At 35.1% G+C, this 18,910-nt stretch overlaps 1 protein-coding gene across 4 annotated transcripts; it reads right to left on the bottom strand.

Moving 5' to 3' along the window:
* Window positions 1-7,052: 7,052 nt before the first annotated feature.
* On the bottom strand, window positions 7,053-12,322 carry LOC114168751 (calcium/calmodulin-regulated receptor-like kinase 1). 4 transcript variants are annotated; one of them, XM_028053666.1, is made up of 9 exons: window positions 12,232-12,322; window positions 11,747-12,145; window positions 10,444-10,816; window positions 10,103-10,256; window positions 9,848-9,977; window positions 9,105-9,190; window positions 8,958-9,029; window positions 8,493-8,693; window positions 7,053-7,632 (listed from the first exon to the last, which is right to left on the bottom strand). In XM_028053666.1, the coding sequence occupies exons 3-9, from the start codon at window positions 10,758-10,760 to the stop codon at window positions 7,297-7,299; spliced, it is 1,296 nt and encodes a 431-aa protein (XP_027909467.1). In that variant the 5' UTR covers window positions 10,761-10,816; window positions 11,747-12,145; window positions 12,232-12,322; the 3' UTR covers window positions 7,053-7,296. The 4 variants fall into 4 exon arrangements, with proteins under 4 accessions (XP_027909467.1, XP_027909470.1, XP_027909468.1 ...); XM_028053669.1 differs by having other exon boundaries at window positions 9,851-9,977; XM_028053667.1 differs by lacking the exons at window positions 11,747-12,145; window positions 12,232-12,322 and adding an exon at window positions 11,586-11,686.
* Between the last annotated feature and the right edge of the window lie 6,588 nt (window positions 12,323-18,910).

Genomic DNA, 18,910 nt, shown 5'->3' with positions numbered 1-18,910 from the left:
GTTATGAGACTTGGATGTTTATACTACAGGCGAGGAGTCTTTAGGGCATGACTATGAGCGGGATAGGCTCATAGGGTTGGACCACGAATGAGTTAGTTTCGTGGGAGCATAGGAAAGTCCCAAGACCTAGTTCATGCATATGACTCATGAAGGACTATGAGGTCATCGTTGGGTGATTTGGAAATTATGAACTTAATTATGTTATTTTGGGTTGGGAAGCATGTTTATTTCACATATATCTGTTTATATTTTATTGTGCATAGCTCACCCTATCTGTGTGTGTGTGGCGATGATCGGATATCTTGTTATCTGGGAGCAGATGATGTGACAGGTGGTCCAGGAGATGCATAGACTCGGAGTGAGGGCTAGCAGGGGATATTTTGTATATACATATAGTATATGTTGATGATTTTGTTTTGAGAACCTCATGTAAACTTGGCGAGAGCCATTGCTTTTAATTCAGTTTCATGAAATTTTGAACTCTTGGTTTTTATGACTTTATATCTATTAAAGTTTTAAATTTCCCGTGTTTTGGTAAATGGTTTATATTAAATGCGGACTTTATTGTAATTCGGTTTTTATTTATTTATTATCAGTGATATTCCTTAGGGATGTTACATGTTGTGTTGAATTGATAAGTTGTATGTTGAACTGCTTGATAACATATTTCCCCAAATTGTTATTTTGATACACTGTCGGGCATCGCTATAGTGTTGTCAAGCATTAGGCCACTAACTTGGTGTCGTTGGGCACCACTTCTAGAGCGTCAGACGCAAGAAGTCAATGGAGCATCAGGGCGCCACCCTATTTTTCTAGTCTACATCCTCTTGGTAAAATGATGATTCTAGTTTCATTGACCGTCTGATCAAGCTAAAATTTTAACAGCTGATCCTAGACACATGATTCTTCACTTTGAATGGTGGGATCTTTGTTTTGAAGTATGTAGTTAGATAAATGATTTTCACCGCTTTAATATACTTTGTGTCTATATATGTTTGAAATTGTAATTGAATGTGATGAATTAAGATTATTCAAGAATATGATGAATGAGCTATGTATGATTGTTTGGTAAGAGGAACTTGGTGTGAAATCATGTTTATTGGAGAAGTGATAAGGTTATAAGTATAAAAGTGAATTGGTGGAATGAAATGGTTAAAGTTAAATTGCATCCTTATTTTTGAGTCTTGGCTTCTAAGGAAGAAATGCAATTCTCACTAGTAGATTGTTATCCATTGGCTAGGGATATGTGTTGGTCAGAAGCTATCCTATACTCTACTAGGTTTACAAACTCATATAGAGTTGAAGGAGGTTCTTATGGAGAGATTAGGGGTGGGATCACTAATATGGCGATGCGATAAGTAACTTACCCTATCTAGAGGAAATTGATTCATGTTGGTTAGGCCAATTAGAGCCATGGTCTTTGCCACAATCCACTTTTATTGTAGGTGCACAACTTCTTATATTTTAGTTAATGCATAGATCCGGATAATTGAGTTTAGAAAGTCTGTAATTGTATGTTTGGTATTTTTTTAATGAATGTTTGAAATGTTATTTTCTGATGTAATGAGTTTAGTTGTTATATGGTTATTTCTTTTGTAAAGTAGCTTACACTCTTTTATTTTTTGTTTGTATGTGTTGTGTTCTTCTTTTGTAATGATCACCTTATTGGTGTGAGCAGATGAAATATATGTGTAGAGGCACCTCTTTATGTTGATAAGTTAGTTGTCTGGGTGATGAGTGACTTTCGATCATGTTAGTTATGGTATTGTAATAGGATTCTAGTATAGTAGCTAGAGAATGTATATAAGTGATATTACTTTAGTCTTATCTTGTAAGACTGTACTAATTTATGATATACATTAGTTTATCTGTCTTCTGAATATTCTTAATGAAATGTTTTATTTTAGTAGTATTAAGCTATTAAAATGGGATGTTACATCTTTCTAGATCTTTGACTCCATCCTTCATTTGTTTGAAGATTAAAGTACGTCATAAGACTTCTGGCATCGAGGTCTACAATCTTACCCAATTCAGAATCTCAAATAAAGTAAGTTCATCTTTTGTCCTTCATTTTGGTCTTTTAAGAAACTTTTTGCATGTGGGGTATAAGGATTTGCATGTGTTGTTAAAGGGTTCAAAGTGAACCTCTATTTGATTAGGATTATTTGGTTAGGTGAATCTTTATTCTTTGTGTGTAGGTAGAGCAACCTGCCAGAACTAGAGTTCTAAGAAGCAACTAGGAGATATATAGTTTCTTAATCAATGTAAGGGAAGTTAATATTATTTTTATGCAATTTAGTTTATATTGTTGAATTTGAATGCTTAATAATTTATGGTTGAATTGATTGTTTTGTTATCTTGTGAATTGTTTGTAGATTGGTGTAATTTGATTGAATTGTGATTTGTGAATATATGGTTAGATTTGTATTTGAGTGTTGAAATTGGGGTTCACTAACAAAACAGACTTTTTACGTCTGACCAAGGTAAGACGTAGATAAAAGAGACATAAATTTATGTTTGTTGTTTCACCAACATACATAAGAATCGATCAACTTTTCAAAATATAAAAAAAGAGCACGTGGTCGTCTCCTTCTTCCTTCAAACAACCCACTCCAAATCTTTCTTCTTCCTCCATTGTTCATGTCGCTGCTGGTTTGTGATGGTGGGATCTAGTTTTCGCTGAAGCTCACAATGGTTTGATGGAGATGTTTAAGTGAGCTTCATGGTGGCATGATAGCGTTTCCGGTGGGCTGCTTTGTGCTGCATCTACTGCGCTTTGGGTGAGGGACATGGTGGTTCGCGCCTTTTTCCGGCAAAAGTTATGTGGCGCCAATTGAATTCTTTGAGTATAAATTACAATTACACTACGCTTAAATATATATAAGAAACGTCACAATTCTAAATAAGGTAGGATTGATATTCAAGTACTTAAGAGAAAGAGTAGATGCTTACTATAGGATTTGGAAAATCATCTTCCTTGCACATCAATAAGGACTCTAGCTACCATTAACCATTTTCGCAATTTAAATCTCAGATTTTTAACCAACAACTCAAAATTTACTCTAATCATAATCATAATCCAAAAAAATTCAAAATTTAAAATAGATTCCCCATGTTTGGTAGTTTCAAACTATGTAAATAGAAATACAACAAGATTACTAAGTTTTATCATATTAATAATACCAACTCTAGATCCAAACACAAATTAAGATAAACAAACATATATTGCAACAAAAGTGAGATACGAAATTGGCGAGAAATAAACATTTAGAAAAAAAAATTAGGGGAAAGTGTTACGATACAAACATGTGGATAGTTCTTCTGTCATGATTTTCATTCTAGAGCAAGACATCCACGAGTGATACTAGACCTGCTTCTATGTGTCAATTTTTTGCTCCTAAAACATGAAGAAGCATACTAGAGAGGTAAGATTGAAAAAGCTTTGTTTATCTTTGTTTGTTGAGTGAATAATTAATATAAATAATTTACTTTACCTTACCCTTCCTCTCTCTCTGTAGATTAAAAAGCTTACCTATGTGAGGAACTTGAGATAGAAGAATGGAATGCAAAAAATAACTTGAACCAATACAAAAACACATCAAAAGTAATTAAAATTAGGATTTATCGGAATTTGAAATTTCAAAAGAAAAACAAATTTGAAAATGATTGAGAAAAAAAATCAACTAATAGATAAAGAAAAACACTTATGAAAAGGTAAATCTATGAGGAGAAGATAACTTACACATTAAAATAGCTTCCGCGAAGAGAAAAGGCTCCGAAATATATTATAAATATATAATTTTTCATTTTTTTTAATATAGCGCCATTTTATCACTATGTAATGGCTACTAAAAATTATTTTTCTCCTATTGAAGAATAAAATCAAGATCATTTCTTGTGACATTTTTAAGGGTAAGAGAGAGAAAAAGTAAGAGTCTCGATTCACGTTTTGTTTTCAATTAATTCATTATTATTTTCATTTATATTTTTCAATCATGTGGACTTCATAAAAGTCAGAACACAATTTCCAGAAAAAAAAAATGAAGAGCATTAGATATTATTTCTATCTTACAACGTGGAGCACGTAATTAATGTTGAATAAACAAAGTCAACTGAACAAAGTCAACCCACCATCTAACAATGTATTATGTAGCCTTAATTATTTGAAGTGTAACTTCACCAAGTTTTACTATTATGTTACTATTGAGTGAAAAAAAGTTAAGATTAAAATAATAATTGTTAAGTTTGTTCCCAAATATAAAAATTGAGTTGAATGCATTTTGTCATCCTAAATATTATTTAAAACTAAACACATTACATCATCTTGCGTGGTCCAATTTGAAATATACTGCAAATATATTTGTATTTAAAATTAATTTAAATAAATTGTGAAAAGTTTAGCTATTTTCTTGATTCAAAAGTCGTTCCGTTATTATTTTATGTGAAGTTTAAGTCCAAAATCAAACCATGTTCTTTTGTAATTTTGGTTAGACTATTGTTGCACTTTTATAATTACTATCTGCACTTTCATAGTCAGGAAAATAGTGAAATACCCTGGTTCATTGTATCACACCACTGTTATTATAGTTGTTTGTTCTCGCTGCTGCTTCTATTGTCAGTCATGTTGCGGAGGAAGAGGATAGAAATAACACTGTAGAAGAAGAAAAAGGAAAAAGAAAAAATGTCCGCAAATCTCTTTTCGAAACACATTTTATATGTTCCGAAAAATTCTTTTCCGAACACATTTCATATAGGAGTTTTTCAGAAAAGTCCTTGGAAAGGCAATATATATATTTTGAAATTTTCATTTCGAAGAACCTGTTCTGAAATACATTTACTGTGTTTCAAAAATCCTATTTAGAAAATTTTATTCCGAAAATTTTGTTCCAAAAATCTAGCTTCATATATATTTAGAGTTGTCAAAATAGGTAACTCGACCCGGCTCAATTCACTACAGGTTGATAATTTAGTAAGCTAATCTGGCTCGACCCACCACGGGTTGATGGATTAAACGGGTTGGCTCACGGCTTCACTTAATTAAAAGAATACAATTTTTTTATTTTTTTTCAGTCAAAACTAAATTATAATTCTAATTAAAATCTAAATAAACTTTAATACAATCCAAATACACATCAAAATAAAAAGAAAATACAAATTATTTATGTGTTGGCTAAAAAAAAACCTAACATGATACAAATGTAAAGTCCAACTTAATAAAATACACTTGTGTGACCCTTTTATCTGCAGGTTGGTAAGCCAACCCAGCTCACCACAGGTTCAATCCGGATGAGTCGGGTAAAAAATCAACCCGTATTAAAATTTGTAAAAAAATTTTAACCTAACCCAGTCCAAATCCGTGGTGAACCAGGTTGGCTCGCGGGTTCCAATTTATTCTGACAACTATATATATATATATATATATATATATATATATATATATATATATATATATATATATATATATATATATATTAATATATATTCTGAAAACTTTGAAAAGTTTCGGAAACATGTATTTCGAAAATCATATACGCAGGGTAAAAGTGATCATTTCAAAGATTTGAAGGGGTGCGTGAAGAAATTGTGCAGGTTTAAGAAGTAAAAGCTGTTAGGATAACTTCTATAAATTATAGGCCTCGAATAAAATCTATTGACCCATAAAAATGGTTATTATGACGTGTTTTGTTTTGTTATTAAATATACATATACTTTTCTCATTTGGATTTCATTTTGGTTTGATTATTACAAAATTATAAATTTTTAATCTTTTTTCAATCCTGCTTGTTTTACTTTAAGTTATATAAATAATAGAGAGAATTGATGATTTATATTAATTACTTTTAAATAACGAAAACTTTTTTTTAAGACAATGACAACACAAATTTATCTTATATAGTAAAGTTAGAACAATATGATATATTAGAATTATGGCGTTGTTTCCATACCCTTTTACAATAAGAGGTTTTGATGTAACAATTGTGACATAACATATGTAATGAATTTCAAATGATTTGACATTATTTTAGTTGACAGTCAAACCACTTCTAAATATCTGTAACCGATCACTATCTAACCCAACTCTGGTCACTCAGTTTCCGTCAATCACCCAATCCTTGTCAGTGGTGGTTTCACTCTCCACACCTCACCCATGAAAGTTTAACCAATAACCAACACTCAACACGTGACAAATAGCCTTGAACCTCTAGACTCGCGGGCCAAATCTATAGTCCAACACTAAAACAAGAATATGCAATGAGTCTTCATTCAAACAAAGGACAAAATCAGCATCGCCACTCAATGTCCTTAATCACTACAATGCTCCACCATATAGGTTATCAACACGATTATTTTTGTCATTGTCATGGACTACCCCTTTGATAAGCTGGCGGGGTATATCTGTCAAACAACGATGGTTGCTCAGTAAGTCTCTATACAATGAGAGAGGCGCGGTTGGGGTATGCTGGTGGTGGTAGGAAGAACTTCCAATGATTCAATGTTTGTGGTTAGGACAGTGGTGAGTGGTGACACATGATCTTTTCATCTTTCTATGACCATATATGATTTGACTGTCAACTAAAATAATGTCACATCATTTAAAATGATAACACATGTCATATTTTCGTTGGATTTACATAGAAAGATATGAAAACCCTTTTCTTTAATAGGACACCGAAGCAAAACCCTAGAATTAGGGAGCTTCTTCATGCACCTCTATGATTTCAACCGGCAAACCAAAGCCCATTTTATCATGAATGTTGACAAAGTGTTTTTAACGAAGTTTTGACAAACTTTCCTATTTAGGTAAAAAAATATTATTTTATTATTTTATTTTAATTAAAAAAATAAAAGATTAATTTTAATTCTATTTTTAGAAGTTTTGTTAACTTTGTCAAAATTTTGTTTGTCAAAAAGATATTTTTTCTTTTATCATTCCTATGTAAGTTAGAATGAATAAAAAAATTTATTTAAATTTTCATAGTGATGACATTTACATGAATTAAATAGTTATGCCTGCATAATTAATTATATTGTCTGTATGGTTTTTAAAATAATTGCTATAAGAACTAATAAATTTATTAAAATTTGTGAGAAAAGTTATCTTTCTCTTCAATTCCATTAGTGAAAGTACTAGTTTACAAATTTGGGTGTATCATTTCTGCAAGACAAGGCAAAGAAAAAGAAAGATGGAACATTTACTGAACCGTATACAAACCAAATCTACAACCATGTACAAGCAAATCCAAAATCAAAAGGTGAAGTTAACGAAAAAAAATGAGGTTAAGATGAAACAACATTCTAGTCCTCAAACACCTCTGTCGCAGGATTATCCTTAGATTCTTCTCTCCTGTGGTCAGTGACTGAAATCACGGTCTCTAGCTGATCAGGATCAATGAAAACTTCATCTGTGGCTGACAAGGAATTGTTGTGATGATTCCCATGGTGCCTTGATTTAAGGATCCTTGTTAGCACTTGCACAATGTCCCTCATAGAAGGACGTTTATTTGGGGCACGGTTGATGCATTTGTAAGCTACTGCTGCAACTTCATTCAGTTCCTTCACATCAAAGTTTCCTTGAAGGTGAGAATCCACAATCTCTTCCCACCCAACTTTTCCCTCGATGTTCATTGCTGCCTAATCATCCATCAATCACATTTGGTTAGCGCAGAAAATGAATATGCATGATGTGTTAAGTGAACAAAGTTTACAAGTTGACAACTACTTTTGACTTCGACATGTTTTCTTTCATTCAACCAAGATTAGACATTTTCATCAGATAGAGTCATCAAGTGCTACTCTTGAATGGAAGTTTTATCTTATAATGTTCGTTTAATGCATATCTTATTTATTTGGTAGATTATGCTGTTAAAGTTCAATTCCAACAGTAAAACAATATTAAAAGTATTTGAAGAACTGTATTGAATTGCCCTGACAAGAAGAACTTGTTAGACAATTTAGAATCGAGTTCATGATCTCGATGGATCTTTATGAAATTATGATCTCATACAATCATTCTGATGTAATCTGTATTCAAGATTTTAATTTACAAAAAAAGGAAAATCTAATAACATTTTTCTTAAAATAAAATTAATAATAGTTGATTACAAGTGATTAAGAGGTACTATGATGATTCCTAACAACCTAATAGTTTCTTCTTAACAAACTCTAATTATTGAAATAGAAAGTGGAAATATTTATTATAACAAAAGTAAAAGATCATATATAAATTAGACACATTAATATCTTCAAAGAATATATTGATGTGACCATCATAGATTTCTTCTAAAACAACAACCTAATTTTGAATGTTATCTTTTATTATTTACATACATATTAGGACTTAAGCACAAGAGAACCTAATCATTACGGAGGAACTCTAAAAATTTAAGTACCACTATAAGTAACTCATTCTACCACTCCTAAGAATATACCTATGATTGTAAGCACTAACAATTATTCTCAGTATGGTTTGGAGTGAGAGAAAGAGATCTTACAAGCTCAATATATTCCATAAGACCCTGCTGAGGATTTCTGCCAGCTATAATTTCAAAGAGCAACACTCCAAAACTGTATACATCACTTTTCTTGGTGAATGTTCCTGAAGATATATACTCAGGGTCAAGATACCCAAAGGTGCCCCGAATAGCTGCATGTTTATCCACCATCTCTTCCCTTGAAAGTCCAAAATCAGCAACCTGCTTGATTCAACATTAACAACTATGAAGCATTCTTAATCCTAACGAATGAATTTGGATTATCCGCTGAGTTTCTAGCAATGTTTCTCTTTTAATATACCAATATTTGTGTATTTTGAAGACTCAGCAAAGAATTTGGACTGGACTCCTAACAACAACAAATGACCATGGAAAGTTGCAATACTATTGTAGTGTGTGTATTTCCTGCAATTTACAAGCTACTTTTTTAATGGTAAAGATGGTGGACGAGTAACAAGGACATACCCTGGCTCGCATGGATTGATCCAACAGAATATTGGAAGATTTGATGTCTCGATGGATTACAGGAGGAACTGCCTGAAGTGACAATACAAACAATTATAGCAATATATAAGTTATAGTTTGATTGGTTCAGATCACATGGAAACTTACACCATCATGAAGATACTCCAAGCCTCTTGCCACATCTAAAGCTATGTTGACCCTCAAATCCCAGCACAGGGCTTCATTCACATCACCTGAATACAGAGACAAGAAAATAATATTGTTCAATCTATTATTGCAATCCAATACACCAAATAAACAATTGAAAGGCATAGAATAGTTCACTACTATTCCGTGAATACGTTCAGGGACCAAAGTTTGTATAGAAGAACAGTCTACACATGTCATTCAAAAGGAGAAATACATGACTTACTACCATACAGAGAGCAACAATGAAATAATGATATAGAAAGAGAGAGGGGCAATGATTGAACCGGCGATGATAACAAAATTATCAAGCAAAAGATGGTTTTAGGTAGTTCCCGTGCAATGTGGATGATATGATCCTACTCCTAAAACAAGTTATGAGGATAAAATGAACCTAACGACCGAAGCACAAGAGATGTTCAGTTGCGGTGGTGGTGAATTTAATGTTTATCCATCACATACCAAAAACTAACTTGTTTAGTTCTTATTTGTGGAAGAACACAAACGGTATGGTTGTGTTGAAGATTTTCTGGACAAAATTTTGTATGTATGTGATTTCTTGTTATACATCTTTGAACATTTTATTGGATCTTTTAGGTCGTAAGAATTTTTTTTTTTATGTAAAAGGGTTAGATCACCCAAGTGTTCTCTATTAATTTTATTTTTTTCTGATAAAAAAAGAAAAAAGAAAAAAGATGACTTACTACCATACAAGTGGGATGCCAAGCTACCATTACTCATGTATACATATACAAGCATATGTTGCCCCTTTTCTGCACAATATCCAACCAAATTCACCAGATTTCTGTGGTGTAATCTTCCCAACAACATGACCTGAGAAAACGGTAGAACATTAAAGGTTGCAATTGGAAATTAGCCTGGAGTGAAAAGAAAGGCAGTGCAGAAAATGAATGAATATGATAAGGACTGTAAAACTGCAACATCATCAATCAACCAACCTCTGTGTGAAATTCTTTCTCCCCTTGCTTAGAATTAGTTGCAAGAACTTTAACTGCAACAGTCTCACCGGTACACATCTGAGCTTTATAAACAGGACCAAATGCACCTTGTCCTATGACCGTTGTAAAATTATGTGTTGCTTTCTGCAAATCCCTGAATTACAAACAAGACATTTAACAGATAGAATCACAAACGCAGTCAAACATTTTGAATTTCACTTGCTTAGAATTTGAAGTCACTAAGAGTTAAACATATCCATACAAAATAGTTACCCTTTGGCTTTTATCTTAAAAGACAGATATTATAAGTTAAAACTTAGGTATAAAAAACAAACTCTTACTTGTATGCATATTCAGGTAAACCAGATGCTGGGACCATGTTACTACTCTTCTTAAACCCCTCAAGCCAGAAGGGTAGGCCATACCTTCCAGACTTTATGGGTGATTCTGGACCTAAGGTTGAGTCTGATAGTATGGTGCAAGAATCAGCACCATGTGTGCGGATTAGAATGGTAGCAGCCCTTCTAGAACTGCTATTGCCTATCTGAGAACGCTTTCGATGATACCTATGGCAGAAGAATGCAAAAATTGCCAAAACTAGTCCAATAACCACTCCTATGGAAACCCCAATAATCAGCCCTATTGACTCCTCTCTCATTTCCTCTTCACTTCTTTGCTATTGTTCCCTGTTCATCTTCCAATCCATTCATAGGCCTACATCAACACACAATAAATCATGGTTAATATTCAATAACATCGTAAATGTTAATCTAGAAACTTGGATTTGTTAGGCTATTACTCGGGATTTCAGTGCCCTCAATAAATTTTGTTCAATACATTGTTGAAAACCACAACACTGAGAGAAAACTTAAAAGCTACAGCTTGGCATAACTGTCTTGAATAACACACAGCAAATTGTAAAAAAGAATAAATGAATGATTTCAGATAACAACCCAGCTTGTCAATCCGAAAGGTCAATTAGTCAAAAATAACAACTATACAGAAATCAAGGAATGCATCGAAGACCAAAATAGAAGCAGCATACGGAAAAAAATTACACAACGCAAATGGAGTTGAATTCAATATTTTACCCAAGTGAAATATTCACATTTGAATTCTTTCTACAGGGAAAATCTTACTGTGCCAAGAAAAAGTTTAGATTTATGAAAAACGACTCAACTCTTTGATAAAATCCAACTAAGGCAAACACCGGCTTTGAGCAAAATTATTTTCTGGTTTTCCACAATAAGTGAGCGTCCTTTTGAACACAATCCTTTTCAAAAACACCATCCGATTCTAAATGTGAGCATCTCTCATCGCAGAGATTCAAACTATGATTCTCCATATTGCAAAAAGTTAACCTTTTTCCTATACCAAAATCTAGCTTTAAATCAAATAAAGATAACTATTTCCGTCCCCAGAAAATTCTTGACAACCAAATAAACTCATACAACAGAGAAAGAGAAAGAGAGGGAGAGCAAACCCATTACACAACGAAGCATCAGCAAAGAACAACGCTAACACAAAACACCCTTACTGAAAAACATTGCCCGATAGATAAAAAAACACCGACAGCAATAATGTTAGACCAAAAAAACAGACATGTTCTAGAAAAACGTGTACCATGTTGGACCATAAACTCACCGGTTCATACAAGGGGAAAAAAAAACAGAGGTAACCCTGAGACAGTCACAGGCTTTATTTTAGCACAAAACTCCAAAACCAACAGTGGGGCAGTGAGAAGGATAAGAAAAGTGAAGCAAATGTGAGTGAGAATCCAAGAAGGAAGCTGAGAGAGAAGAGTTGAGGAATCTGATGAAGGTGGAGCAGGGGCTGTTGTTACAACAACAAAAGCATAAAGTGCACATACACAACACACACACACACTTGCGAGGGATGTTTGAACTTTGAACAAGGTGGACATGTGGGACCCTCGCTTTGTTGTAGATTCAAACTTGAGCATTTGCTGAAGGACCCCTTCTGTTCATTCGTTGCTTTTTCTATCTTCTGCACAGCAATGATTGGTTCCACGCTGTGAACAAACTGCACCAAAACTTTTTGTTAGTGTTGTATGCATGTATGCTTGCAATGTGCACATCATCATGATATCAAGTTTGATTCTTATTTACTTGTTTTGGATATGATATATGAAGTTCTGACTTCTGTTTCTTCATATTCATGCCATCTTGATGAGGTAAACTCGTGCCCGTTGGAAATTTTCTGTGGCCAATGCTAAACCTTTTGAAAGCATCTTTCTTTAAAAGTGTTAAGGAGTTTAATTAATGATTATCCTTTACGAAATTTCTCATTATTATACCAAAAATTAATATGCATTATTTTATCATAAAAACATAGTGTACTGCTAGTTAATGAGTTGGAGGGATCTGACAGGACAAAAAAAACTTAATATTTCCAAATTAAAACGTGTTTCATTTTTTGTAGAAATCACATGTATTAATTTTTGGCTAAGACTTGTCTGAATATGTGAGATAATAAGTTAAATTGAAACAAAAAGTTCTTATTTCCATAGTATAGTCCAAAATGCATGAATTTCACAGTTGTGTGCATGAATGACTAAGATATATAATTTGGCTATGGCAATTAGAGGTTCTGGAAAATGAGAGTAGAAGTTATCAAGCAACTCCAACTGTCAACCTAACACACCTAAATTACCAAATGTGATATGAAATAAAGAGAAGTGATGAATCCAAGTAGGAATTTAATTTGAGGAAGAAAATAAAATGAAACCCACTTCTGACCTTCAAGAAAATGACTTTGGTCAATTCTTGAGACATTGATTAGTTAACTAAGATTTCGGGTCCATGCCTTGATTAATGAAAAATAAATTAGACTTCTCTTTTATGTCCTATTCTATTGTTTTCCTTGTGTCTGCGTGTGTGGTTTACCTATCTTTTTAGGGTTTATTTCAAGTTTTTAACATACCCAAATTCGTAGACGTCATTATGTATTTTTATCTTAATCATAATCATTTACAAATTAAACTCATGGTGATAAAACCAACTAGGAATACAGGGTATTCGAAGATTGATAACAAACAATAGGGATCCTAATGTGAGAATAGAATCCGAATCACATTCATATGCAATAGTGCAGAGGATACAGAGGAATTGGTTTCTGAAAAGAATGAATGATTGCCCTGTAACAGAATGCATTCTTCCTATTTATTAGTTACTAACAGCTTTTAACTAACTTCCTAACAGAAACAGCAACCACTATACGTATTTTATACTCTCATACAGTCCTTATATACAATGATCGTATCATAGCCCTTCCCTTAAACAATTGCTTGACCTCAAGAATTGAAGAAAGGAAATTTTTTCTTCAAATCATAATAGTACTCCCAAGTTGAATCTTCAGGTAGCTGATGTTTCCACTTGACCAACACCTTGGTGACAGCTCTACCCTGCCTCTTCACAGTCATACGATCCAATATAGTTTCTGGTTCTTTGGCCTGCTGTTCCTCCTCTGACAGGGGTAACCCAGATACCACACTGTTTTCTCCAATATGCTTCTTCAACTGAGACACATGGAAGACACTATGCACCTTAGAACCAACAGGCAGTTTCAACTTGTAAGCTACTGCACCAACCTTGCTTAAGATTTCAAAAGGCCCAAAGAATTTAGGACTCAATTTAGCATTAGTTCTGTTAGCCACCGAGACCTGTCTATACGGGTGCAGTTTCACAAACACCAAGTCTCCCACTTCGAAACTCCTTTCTGATCTATGCTTATCAGCCGCCTGCTTCATCCGATTCTGTGCCCTCTGCAAATGAAACTTCAGAACCTTAAGCATTTCTTCCCTCTTCCTTAAACTTCTATCTATCAGTTCAATCTTTGATTCTCCAGGCAAATAAGGCAAGCATACTGGAGGACGCTGCCCATACACGATTTCATAAGGAGTAGCATTGATGGCACTGTGAAATGTGGTATTATACCACCATTCAGCTAACGCTAGCCACTTAGACCATAACGCAGGAGCTTCAGTGCACATACACCTCAGATAAGTTTCTAGCACCCTATTTACCACCTCAGTCTGACCATCAGTTTGAGGATGGTAGGCTGAGGATAACTTGAGTTGCACCCCTTGCAAAGACATCAATTCTTGCCAAAAATGGCTCACAAAAATAGGATCCCTGTCACTAATGATTGAATCGGGAAAGCCATGTAATTTGAATACAGAATCCAAAAAAACTTGGGCCACGTCCGAAGCACTGTAAGGGTGAGATAGAGCCATAAAATGAGCAGATTTGCTCAATCGGTCCACCACCACAAATATCACTAATTGCTTACCAAACGAATTAGGAAGGCCCTCAATAAAATCCATAGATATGTGCTGCCATACATGACCAAGGATTGAAATAGGCTGAAGTAACCCTGGTGAAGCTACTGTTTCGTATTTACAGGTTTGACAAACTTGACACTGCTGAATGAATTTAATCACCTCCTTTGTCATGCCCTTCCAGTACAAGATAGCTTTAATTCTTTTTAATGTAGCTCTCCTTCCCGAATGTCCCCCTGTAGGAGAAGAATGCATCCATTCAAGAATTTCTCTCTTCAATTCATCTTTCTGCCCCACCACTAGTTTGCCCTTCCTTCTCAATTCTCCATTCTGCCATGTGAAATGCTTATGAGAATTAGGATCTGCTTGAATCTCCTCAATAATTCTCTTTAAGACCTCATCCATAGACCAAGTTTGTTGAATCTTGGCCAGCATATCCGATTGAACCTGATGTACCAATAACTGATAACACGCAGACGACTGTACCCTTGACAAAGCATCCGCTACCATGTTGTCTTGGCCTTGCTTGTACTCAATAGTAAAATCAAATTCCATCAATTTAACCAACCATTTCTGCTGAAAAACAGTGGTGAATTTCTGCTCCAGAATGTATTTAAGGCTCCTGTGATCAGTCTTAATAATAAAATGATGATTAAGCAAATAATGCCTCCACTTTTGGACAGCAAACACTACTGCCATCAGCTCCTTTTCATAAGTAGACAAGGATTGTTGTTGCTGATTTAAGGTCCTGCTAATGAAAGCCACAGGATGATGCTCTTGCATTAACACAACACCAATGCCATACCCGCAAGCATCTACCTCCAACACAAATATCTTCGAAAAATCTGGTAAAGCCAGAACTGGAGCAGTAATAAGAGCCTCTTTTAATTGCTGGAAGGCTGCCTTAGACTCCTCAGACCAGCAGAATCCCTCTTTCTTCAACATATTAGATAAAGGCTTTGCCACAACACCATACCCCCTCACAAACCTCCTATAATACCCTGAGAGACCCAAAAAACCTCTCAGCTGCTTGACATTGTGAGGTAAAGGCCAATTCTTTACTGCCTCAATCTTGGAAGGGTCAGTAGCCACACCCTTCTTAGAAATTAAGTGTCCTAAATATTCAACTCTAGGCACACCAAAAAAACATTTGTCCCTTCTAGCAAACAGGGAATGGTCCCGCAAGGTCTTTAACACAAGCTGTAAATGCTCCAAATGTTCCTCTTCTGTACACTAATATATCGTCAAAGAATACCAAAAGGAACTTCCTCAAATAATCCTTAAAGATAGCATTCATCAACCCTTGGAAGGTTGCTGGGGCATTAGTGAGACCGAATGGCATTACAAGGTATTCATAGTGTCCTCCATGGGTCCTAAATGCAGTTTTATACACATCCTCTGGTTGCATTCTGACTTGGTTATAGCCTGCCCGTAAATCAATCTTGGAGAAGAGAACCGAGCCATGTAATTCATCCAATAGGTCTTCCACAAGAGGAATAGGGAATTTATCCTTAACCGTGTGCTTATTTAACTCTCTATAATCAACACACATCCTCCAAGACCCATCCTTCTTACCCACCAGCACCACTGGACTTGCATAGGGACTGCTACTGTTTTGGATAATCCCAGATTGCATGTATTCCTTAATCAACCCATCAATGACATCTTTCTGGTGTTTGGCACACCTGTAAGGCCTGATATTAACTGGATTAGCTCCTTGTATCAATGGAATCTGATGATCATGACCGGGTCTTCTAGGAGGTAGCTGTTTTGGCTCTTGAAACAGATCCGCAAACCCCCATAAGACCTGCTCAATTTTCACAGGAACCTCTCCACTATTGGCATGAGTAGTCATAGTCTGTAACAGCCCTTCTTCCTAGTCACACAACTGAATCATAGACAAGTGTACTCCCGCTTCCATTGTCTTGCTAATTTGTTGCCTCTTTATAGTTTTCAAGCCACCCGACGACAAACCCCTCAAGACATGTCGTTTCCCTTTGAAGGAAAACTCCATCAACAACTTGTCAAAATTCCACATAATATCCCCTAAAGTGACCAGCCACTCAATTCCCAACACTAGATCACAACCACCAAGGGGAAGCAACATTACATCACTATTAAAAGTACTCTGCTGCAGCTGCCAACTGAAATTCTGCACCATGGAAGAGATAGCCAAGGTATTACCATCAGCCACGGAAACACGCATTGGTTTTGTTGGCTCAATCTTACACCCCATCCTCTTAGCCACTTGCTCATCCAGGAAGTTATTAGTACTTCCACTGTCAATCAAAATATGAATGGGCTTCTTCCTAACAAAACCAGTCACCCGCATCGTCCTCATAGTCTTGCAAGAACACAACCCAGTTAAGGCACTAACGGATATTAGAGGTTCCTCCCCATGACTCTCCTCCTCAACATCCACATTTAACTCCTCAACTAAACCCTCCACTGCATCCATCTCCAGCACATGAATCTGTAACTTCCTATGCACCTTTGCATGCTCAGGGGAAAATGGCTCATCACAGAAGTAACATAACCCCTTCGCTCTCCTTTCTGCCATAAAAGCATAACTAAGCTGTCTGGTAGGTTTGGGTCCCGTTTTAGAAGGCTCATAAGTTCCCAATATAGAAGCATTGTTGTTAGGAGTTTTAACAGAGGGCACAGATTTGGAACTTTTTGCTATCACATTTCCACTGCCCCCCGCTTTAGAAGCTGCCTCATACATTCGGGCTAAGGAAAAAGCCTTGTGTACCGACACAGGCTGAAACATCCGAACCATCATCTGCACTTCTTGCTGCAACCCGCCCAAGAAGCAACTCAACTTATGCCCTGCCGATAATTCCACCCGAGCCACCAAACAATCAAACGCCTCGTGATAGTAAGTAACAGAACCTGTCTGTCGTAACTTCATCAGGTCTGCCATCAGATCTTCCGCAATGTCCCCAAACCGCTCTAACACCAGCGTACTGTATTCCTCCCATGGCGGTAAGTTATCCACTCCAATCGGCTTAGCAAAGGCAATGTGCCATTGCAGAGCCCGTCCTTCAAAATGAACCACTGCCAACCGCACCTTATACTCCTCGGGTGTATGATCGACCGAAAAAAATGTTTCGCATTGAATCAACCAATGTTTCACCTCATCGCCATTAAACAGAGGAAAATCAAGTCTAGCTAAATGCGTACCATACGAGTAAGAAGAAGATTTCTCACCACGACGCGATGGACTGGGAGCTAAATTCTGTTGAAGGAGATCTTGAATCTTCATCAATAAGGTCGAAGTCAAAGAATCAGTTAAAGAACCCGTTAACGAACTTGTAAGCGAGTCATGCAGCGTTTGTTTTAGAGACGCGCCAAGTTCGATGAATCGTGCATTCATACGATCGTTGAGGCGGTCTTCCTCTTCCCGCACCAAAGTCTGGATCAGCGTTTGAGTACGCGTTGCATCCGCCATCGAAAGTCACAGGAAGGTAGAGGCTGATACCAATTGATAAAACCAACTAGGAATACAGGGTATTCGAAGATTGATAACAAACAATAGGGATCCTAATGTGAGAATAGAATCCGAATCACATTCATATGCAATAGTGCAGAGGATACAGAGGAATTGGTTTCTGAAAAGAATGAATGATTGCCCTGTAACATAATACATTCTTCCTATTTATTAGTTACTAACAACTTTTAACTAACTTCCTAACAGAAACAGCAACCACTATACGTATTTTATACTCTCATACAGTCCTTATATACAATGATCGTATCACATGGCATTTCATTGTGATAATCACCCATTAGGGTTTAAGAATTGAGACCTAAGAAAGACCATGATAAAAAAAAAGGTTGTGACTTTTCCCTCAAACATTGAAAGGCATTTCAATCAAACCCTCTTTATATATTATTAACATTGACAGAGACTTTGTGAATAGTTATTGGTGGTGCGCACGTCTTTATGTATATTATTTCTGCAGTTTTGGTCTTCAATTTTTCAACGTATATAGAATAGTTATATAGTATTGATCATGTATCAAGGTGCTTTTCACGAAGAAAAAAAATGGCTAATTCGAGGTTTGGGTGTTAGCATTCTTGACTATTTCGAAGACAAACAAAAAACAATAAGATTTTTTTTAATAAGGAGATGCTTGGATTGAATAAAGTCCGTTTTTCAATGAAATCTTTATAATCGAAAATAAATTATTTTAACTAAAAATAAATAAAACTTTTATGGATTTTTTTTATTTAAACTAATCATCTATAAAGAATTTTAATTTAGATGCGTTAAAATAATTCTAGAAATTGAAGAAAACCAAATTCATTGACACTGTTAAAAACATTTCCTTACTACTTTTTATGAAAAAAATTAATTTTTAAAATGCATAAAAATAAAAACTTTACATAATGTTATGAAGAAAAATATAGTTAGTATATTTATTAAAAAACAATGTTAACAATCGAAAGGGTGTCCATCCTTAATGCTATAGTTATAGGATTTTTTTTTTCTATGGTACACCTCT

The sequence above is a fragment of the Vigna unguiculata genome, chromosome 11 (genome assembly GCF_004118075.2).
Source record: "Vigna unguiculata cultivar IT97K-499-35 chromosome 11, ASM411807v1, whole genome shotgun sequence".
NCBI classification, from domain to species: domain Eukaryota; kingdom Viridiplantae; phylum Streptophyta; class Magnoliopsida; order Fabales; family Fabaceae; genus Vigna; species Vigna unguiculata.
The sequence above is the reverse complement of the archived record's forward strand: the minus strand, read 5'-3'. Positions and strand labels throughout refer to the sequence as shown.

Coding starts and splice junctions, on each gene's coding strand:
- LOC114168751 (XM_028053666.1), bottom strand. CDS start 10,760: ATGAGAGAGGAGTCAATAGGGCTGATTATTGGGGTTTCCATAGGAGTG. Junction 10,257..10,443: donor TTACCTGAATATGCATACAA/GTAAGAGTTTGT, acceptor TTTGTAATTCAG/GGATTTGCAGAAAGCAACAC. Junction 8,694..8,957: donor ATCAATCCATGCGAGCCAGG/GTATGTCCTTGT, acceptor TGAATCAAGCAG/GTTGCTGATTTTGGACTTTC.